The 8,567-nt window shown below is 26.8% G+C and overlaps 1 protein-coding gene across 1 annotated transcript; it reads left to right on the forward strand.

The window, feature by feature from the left end:
* The first annotated feature begins 816 nt into the window (after positions 1-816).
* Positions 817-2,119, forward strand: LOC115034863. The gene is made up of 4 exons (XM_029492364.1): positions 817-1,182; positions 1,260-1,624; positions 1,709-1,804; positions 1,873-2,119. Exons 1-4 carry the CDS (start codon positions 979-981, stop codon positions 2,060-2,062), a joined length of 855 nt encoding a protein of 284 aa, XP_029348224.1. The 5' UTR covers positions 817-978; the 3' UTR covers positions 2,063-2,119.
* Positions 2,120-8,567: the final 6,448 nt, after the last annotated feature.

An 8,567-nucleotide genomic window follows, 5' to 3' on the forward strand; every position in this document is an offset into this window, starting at 1 on the left:
TACTCACCTACTTAAATCAACACGTAACATGTTTTTTAAACATTTATTGAAAATTAATGAAGATTTAGTAGACAAAAAACATTTAGATATTTTTTACAATTATGATAGTAAATGTAACATCCGTATGGCACCTAAATTAACATATTTACATATTCATCCCGGTCCTTTCGATAAAAATTAAAGTTAGGTTAGCAGCTCAAGTTTTTAGTGCTACTGTTGCGGCTGGTATGTCGACAGTATTAAATTGTGGGTTGTTACCAATAGATTGTCAAAAAACAATACATTTTATAAATGACATAGATAAATTGTTTGACATATTTAATTCTAGAGAAACTCTTAATGGTAAAATTTTTAATAGGCCCTTTAATAATGAATCACCCCAGTTGGATCATCTAATAAAAATGACTGAAATTTTTACTAGCCTAAAAGTTATAAAAAAAAAAAATGATACTGATGTTACTTATAGGACAAATTTTATTAATGGTTGGTTAGTCTCTATTAGTGCACTGCAAATGCTATGGAAATCTTTAAATTCTGGGGGTCTATTTTTGAGTTCGCACTAATCATTGGCGAATACTTTAGTACACTAATCAATTAGACGATGATTTTAGTGCACTAACTAAAATTTGTATTTTTGAATATCATTTTTTTTCTATCTAATATTCTTAAACTAATCGCACATTGTCTAATCATTTGTTTTTTAAACTAATAATTATAAGTGCGATATCTAAAATTATATTGGCTGTACTGTAAATTGTATTAGTTTTATCAATCATAAATGATAAAAATATAATTTAAAATACAATGATAATAAGATAATACTTATTACTTATCTATTACTTTTAAAGTTTTTCTTCGGCCTTTGCGTTTTCGTGGTTTTCCTAAGTTTTTGAGTTTTCTCCTTAGAGTCTCTAGAGTCAAGTCGATAGTGACATACATAGTGCTATTCTATACTTTTTTCATTTTTTTTTTACGGTTATGGAAGCAAAGAAAAAGTCTAAAAGTGTAACTTATGAGCAAAAACAATTATTGATTGATTTTGTTCATAAGCATCCAAAATTAAATACCAAAAAGTTTGGACCTTCTTTTACCATGAAGGATTCACAGTTGTTATGGCAAAATATTACCAGTACGCTGAACCAAACAATTGGACCAAAAAAAACTTGGGTTGAATGGAGAAAGGTAATAATAAAATCAATAATTGTACATTAATTCTCAATTATTTACAAAAAAATAAAAAGATATAATTTTATGTTAAGTGTTTTCAATACTTAAAATCGGCTGCAAAACAAAAAATTCCTTCAAAGTCACATTATAACAAGACTGGTGGAGGTGAAAAACAAGATGAAGAGTGCATCGACCAAGCTGACGAACAACTATTAGATATTTTAGGGCATACTGCTATTCATGGTCATGACACTGTCACAGAAAGTACTTGTACTGTTTCATTTTTGAGTGACAACACTGATAACGTTATAGGTACAGCTGATGAAGTAGATATAGATATAGAGGAGTTGATTTCAGTAAATATGCCTGCAGAAGAAGATACTAATAATTTAAATTTCATTACTATTTCTGTAAACTCAAATAACAGTGATGAGCAAGAAAGTACTGAAAAAGCAATGTAAACATTTATATTTATTATTATTTTTATGTAGGTTACTATTTTTTCAATTCAATTAATGTATTATTTTAAATTTTGAATTAGTGAATCTGATCCGTTTGACCAATTTATTGGTACTGTTAAAAAAAAGAGTTTGGATAAACCTTTTGAAGACATTAATTTACAAAATGCCCACAATAAGTAAGAAGTTTTTATGATTATTATTTCATACATTTATATTTATATTTTTATATTTATTACATAACTAGGTATACTACCCACAGTCCACATCTAGTGATTATACATGTAATAAGTTATAGTTTAACTATGGTTAATTTCTTAAGAGGACACCACATCCACATGTGTTGTCTTCGTCCTACAAACATTATACAACATAACAAATGTTATGTTCACACTAATCCATATTACTCTGTTATTTTTAAAATTAGAGCGAATTGACTTATTATAAAATTTGAAGGTAAGGCTTTTAAGTAGGTATCTAATTCAATTTAGAGGTTTTTATTGATATTTTGATTTTGAAGCAAGTTATGATAATTTTAAAATGTACAAATTATGTAAAAACAAGACAATTTTATACCTCTGTAATTGAAATATCAATAAAAGCTATTAGCTATTAGGGCATTACCCTAGTTAATAATATTTCTTTACATTTTTTAATAGGTCTATTCACTATAATTTTTAAAAATATAGAGAGAAATTGATTAATGTGAATGTAGAATTTGTTAAATTGAACGTTTTTTAAATGGAGACAACGCATGTAATTGAGTAGCATCCTCTTAATTTTCCATAAGTTAAAGAAGTCAACCAGCCATAGTCAAATGTTCAGGGAGTATAATTGTGTTGATTATTGCTTCTCTTTTTATCTAACTTTTTTCATTTTCCATTTGTTCATCTTTTTATCTTATACTTATATTACTTTTCTTTTAAGCTTATCCCAACTTTTATAATTTCCAATTGTCCAATAATTCCAAAAAATAGTTTTCGAAATATTTGCTTAAATATTTCAAAATACAATGGTTCTTGCTTTGCTTTCCTATTGCATGATATTCTGTTATTTTTAATGGTGCATGTTTTACACTAACTATAATAGGTATTTAACTATTTAATACTATTATAAATTACATTAATCATTAATTTACTTTTCTAGATCTATTTTTATATTTTCTATCTGTCCATCTTTTTATCTTATAGTTATATTGCTTTGCTTTTAAGTGTATCCTGACTTTTATAATTTCCCTTTGTCCAGTAATTCCAAAATGGAGCTTTTGAAATATTTTTTCAAATATTTCAAAGTACAATGGTACTTTCTTTGCTTTCTTTTTGCATGATATTCTGCTATATATATTAATGGTGCATGTTTTACTAACTATAATATTTTAAATTATATTAATCATGAATTTACTTTTCTAGATCTTTTGGTAAGAAATCAAAATTAACAAATACCGCTCTAGCTACTGAAAAATTAAGTGATACAACTGCCCAAATGTTAGAGCTAAAAGCCATGTATTACAAGGAAAAGTTAAAACTTAAGTTGAGAGATGTTGAGGCTAAAGAAGCTATAGCAGAGCAGTTAAATATTTTAATATCAAATCTAAATAAATAAATAAAATACTTATTGCAACATCCTTCATATACATAATCTATTTCCTAATTCCTATTTAATTTTTTTTCATTTGACACTTTCCTCATTGTTATTAATTTTCTAATTATTCCTATTTAACTTTCTAAAGGTATTGTAGTAAACAAAATAATACTTATAGAATCAAATAAAAAATAACGAGTCACACTGGTACGTAAGTAATATAATATATAGTTTATTTGTTTCATTATATAACAAAAATGAACAAACTATTTACATAAAATAATTGTTAATTATTTGATGTTGCATCCTACGACCAGCTAATAATGTTGGATTCACTTGTTGAAGATTCAATTGATTTTCTTCAACATAATACATACCCAAGTCAACATCATTTATTATATCATCAACTGGTTCTGGTACATTGTTTTCAATACATATGTTATGTAGTATAACACATGCATTAATTATTTTTGATGCTTTTATTGGATGATAATGCAGTACTCTATGCTTTAAAAGACACCTACAAAAAATATTATAGTATTTTTAATTATTATGCATCAATCATGTATATAAAATAATACATTGAACTGTTTTCGAATAAATTTGTTTATAATATAATTTTGTATTAGAATTCAAGTTACTAAATCCTAATATAAATAGTTCCGTGTCACTCTGTCAGGGGAAACTTTGTGGATAAATTGAATAAATTGAGGATGCAGTGGTGGCTATCAAAAAAAAGGAAAGGTTAGGTTATAAAATAATCTTTTATTAAAATGTCTAATGTTTGCTATGAAATTTCCCAATAGTTTTCAAAAGTGACGTGAAAAACAAAAGAAAAATTAGGGAAAAACGGAAATTTTTACGCTAAATCAATTTTTAATAAAATCGATTTTGGTTTTTGGTGTAACTCTAAAACAAATGACCACAGATGCATGCAATTTTCACTGGTTGTTTATATTTGCATTTTCTATACACGATAAAATTTTCCAAATATTTTGACTTATTTTGAGCTGTTTACGGACATTTTAAGTTTCCATTTTTTTTAGTTTTTTTTTTTATAAATAGCAATACAATTTTATTTATTGGTTAAAAAAGCTTGAAAATGTAATAGAAGGCTCCTAGTATATTGTTTCAAAAGCAGATGAAAAAAATCAAAAATCGTTAGTCACAGATTTTATTTATAATCTTTTAAAGTTCAAATCTTGACAAAATACGGAAAAATCACGAAAATTAGCAAATTATTTTGAGTTAAGAATTCATAAAAATTTTTCTTTTTAAATCTAAGATTTGAAAATGTAATACAAGATAATACAAGTTTTTCTACTTTTATCAAAAAAAAAAAAAAGTCTACAAGTAAGTCAAATTAAATTTTTATGAGCGTTTGAAATTCATATTTTTACAATAATTGATATTCACTCGATTTCTCATGTAACGATTTTATTATTTTGTTGTAATTAAAAAACATATGAGTGTAAATAGGTACTTGAAAATGTCACTGAATATTTTTATTGGCATTTTCTATGCACCATAAAATTTTGAATATAATTTGACTCTTTTTGAACTGTTTACGGACATTGTCAGTTTCAATTTTTTTAGTTTTTTTTTTTCTTTAAATATCAATTAAATTTTATTTGTTGGATAAAAAAGCGTGAAAAATTAATGCAACGCTCCTGTTATAATTTTACAATTGCAGTTAAAAAATATTAAAAATACATAGGCACAATTTGTTTTTATAAGCATTTAAAGTTCAAATTTTGACAAAATTTACCACATTTAAAATTTAATAATTATTTTGTAGTCGAAAATTTAAAACAAGGTTTCACGTAAATAGGTTACCTATATATAAATTACTTTATTCACAATAATATTATCAAATACCTATGTAAGTAATAACATAGGCTGACTGACCGTTTTCGCTCAGAATCGTTTTTCTTATACAATGATATTATATCATTGAATTCAAATTTAACACCATCCATTACAGTGACCCACTTGTAACCTACTGTACAGCAGAGCGACATCCACTTACCCACCTTTTTTATTATTAGGTTAATAATTTTAATACATTAAGTTTTAACATATGAATTTAAACAGTTAAAAACTTATAACCGTTACATTTTCATTCTCCCCATCTTTACCCACGGGCCACTTTACTAATAAATACTTACCGAAATCGCATTTTGAGTAACCCATTAGTACGTTCAATCAACGACCTAGTTTTAGAGAACCATTCATTATAACGTCCTTCTGGGGTATTTGGTTCCGGATTATTTAATGGTGTCATCAACCTGCAAGGTCTCAATGCATACCCAGAATCTCCTAACATGATGATTAAAACATATTTTTTTTAAAATTGCGTTACAATTATAATATTATCTTTTTGATTCAATTAAATAAATCATCACTATACCTACCTAATAAATAATAAGAACGCATTCCTTCAGTATTCATTTGTTCCATAATAGTAGAGATAGCACTACGACGCCAAATATAGCTGTCATGAGTACTACCAGGGTACTTGGCATTTACGTTCATTATACGCATATTTGAATCGCATATCTAGTAATATAATCAAAGTATATTTAGAATATAGGATAACATAATTTAATATTTCTAATTATTTTACCAGTTGCACGTTTATGGAATGGTAATTTTTCCTATTCACATATATATGTTCTGGGTAAGGCCCATCAGCTTTGGGGGGTACTATTACAACGTGAGTACAATCAATAATACCAATAACACCCGGGATTCCAAATACATTGGTGAACCGTTTAGTATTTTCACAGACGTGTTACAGATATGATCAGCGATTATATAAATGTATAATATAATGTTAACTTACCCCTGTCTAATATGATTTAATTCATTCAGTGTCGATGGGAATCTTACATACTTACTAAAAATATTAGGCATATTCAATGCATCACATACTTCAGCTATGCATTTACTAACTGAAGGTTGACTCAAAGATGATGCTCGATTTTCCCCAATGTCCTGCTGATATGAGCCACTTGCAAAAAATCTTAAAGCCGTTAAAACCTAAATAGTGTAACACATTTAACATTTTACGTAGGTATCGATTAGGCTATATAATATTATAATATTTGACTTACTTTACGCTCAATACTTATAGCAGATTTTCTAGATGGGGGTTCAAGGTATGGACGCAGTTCATCTATTAATATATTGACAAGACCTTTTGTAAGTCTGAATTTTTTGACAAACGCTCTTTCAGTCAATACTACAAAATACGATTTGTTATTCATAGGTAGTAGGTAATAATTATTAAATATTATTTAATATTATGTCACTAGGTAAATTATTAAGTGAATTTTAATTTAACGTACTAGCGAATGGATTCTCAGCCACATGAAACCGAATAGTATCTACATCATCTTGTCTTTCCTCCATAATTTCCAAATTGTTAATAGCTTGAATGTAATTCAAATTAAGGAAATGTTCCATTTTTGAATAAATTGAAAGTTAAAGGTATAGTTTAAAGTTGTAAAAAAAAAATTTCACAATAAAAGCAATGATAACAGTAATTAGTATGCCAAAATCACGATTAGTGTGGCAGATACCTACTCTAATAAGTTAATCTAAAAGTTTAGTGCACTAATACAAAATTTTTAGTGTACCAATATTCAAAAATACGGTTTTTTTGTCTTGCACTAATAGTTGAACTAAAACATGATATTTTAGTGTACTAATATGATTGGTATGCTAATATGACATTCAAAAATAGACCCCCTGACCCAAACCACTCATATGCCATTTCTACAGGCCGTGTGAATCAAGATGGTATTGAGAATTTAATTGGGGTTTTTAGACAGCAACACGGTAACAATACAAATCCTACACCTGTCCAATTTATTCAATCTTTTAAAAAAATATTTTGCCTTCAGTATTTTAAACATTCCCCAGGAGCTAACTGTCTAGAAGACTTCGATCAAATACTTACTCATGTCAGCGAACAATCAAGTACTAATAAAATAAACCAGTTATTTGTTTCCGAAGAACAAAATCATCTTTTTAATTTTAAATCAATTAAAATTGGTACTGTTGACTACAGGAAATTAAACATTCCGGAGAGAAATGCTTACACATATGTGTGTGGTTACTTAATGAAGAAATGTCAGCCAGGTTTGTATAGAGTATGCTAATCATCAAAAAACATTGGATAAGTCCTTTCTCTTAGCTTTCTTCAAATCTTATTCTGCAAATGACTCTGCTAATTTTGGTAAGCTATTAATGCCGCATGATGAATTCTATAATTATGTTATTAAATTAGAAGATATTTTTGTTGAAAACTTTCCTTCTATTGCAATCAATGATAATATCGGGTCCACAATGAAAGATCTACTTTGTAATGTACGTTTTAGTCATCCTTGTGGATTATTTAACAAACTATTTTTAATGGATTTATTTATACGTTTTAGAATTTTTACTGCAATTAGATTTTTAAATAGGACTATGATGTCTGAAACAAAACGAAAAAATAGAAAACTATCTATTTTGAAACATTTGTAAATAATTATTAGATATTGTAAGAGATTATGACAAGAATATTATTTTTAGTATTATATATAAAAAAAAATTTAAATTAACATTGTGAACCTACGACATACACATTTTGTAATTAATGATTTACCATGACAAAATAAACTACATTTATGTGACTATTAACAGTTAATATGTTTTACTACTTAAAAGTTAAACTTTTTTAGCTTAACTTAAAAGCTAAAGTTCAACTTTTTTTAATTTAACTGAAAGAATGTTGATTATTATTATACAATAAAATGATATACAATATTTATTGTATCAATAAGTTTAATACGGTACCACAGATTATTCTGTGGTTGTACAATTTTTTTTTATCTCTATACAGGCTACACTGATATCCCAACAGGTGTTGCAAATCTATCCCCCATAAGAACCCGTGTAAATCAAAAAAAGTGCACCTTCTGGTTATTCTGTGATATTATCATCATAACCATATCATCGGGTCTTATCAATGACAAACTGATTTATAATTGTGTATAATTTAAATATGTCTGTTGTAAGAGCTCTAATTAAGGTTTATTTTGTGCCTTCGTGGTTTTAAGTTTTAGTTTTACTGTATTGTGTATAATTTCTGATCATATACAAGAAAAATAGAGGGAAGAATTTTACAGAAGACGAGAGAAAACTTTTGTTAGATTTAGTTGTGCCATATAAAGAAATAGTTGAAAATGTTAAGGTAAAGTTTTATTATATATTTATATTATTACTATTGTTATTATTTTCATTGTATTTATTAAAGGGTTTTAAATTGTAGACTGATAATATTTGGAAATTCAAAAAGGACGAAGTATGGGA

This window comes from Acyrthosiphon pisum, unplaced genomic scaffold (assembly GCF_005508785.2).
Source record: "Acyrthosiphon pisum isolate AL4f unplaced genomic scaffold, pea_aphid_22Mar2018_4r6ur Scaffold_21356;HRSCAF=23752, whole genome shotgun sequence".
NCBI lineage: Eukaryota > Metazoa > Arthropoda > Insecta > Hemiptera > Aphididae > Acyrthosiphon > Acyrthosiphon pisum.

Excerpts from the sequence above, each read along its gene's own strand:
- LOC115034863 (XM_029492364.1), top strand. The coding sequence starts at position 979 with ATGGAAGCAAAGAAAAAGTCTAAAAGTGTAACTTATGAGCAAAAACAA. Across the intron at positions 1,183-1,259 it reads CTTGGGTTGAATGGAGAAAG|TGTTTTCAATACTTAAAATC; the intron begins GTAATAATAAAA and ends TTTTATGTTAAG. Across the intron at positions 1,805-1,872 it reads TTACAAAATGCCCACAATAA|GTATACTACCCACAGTCCAC; the intron begins GTAAGAAGTTTT and ends TTACATAACTAG.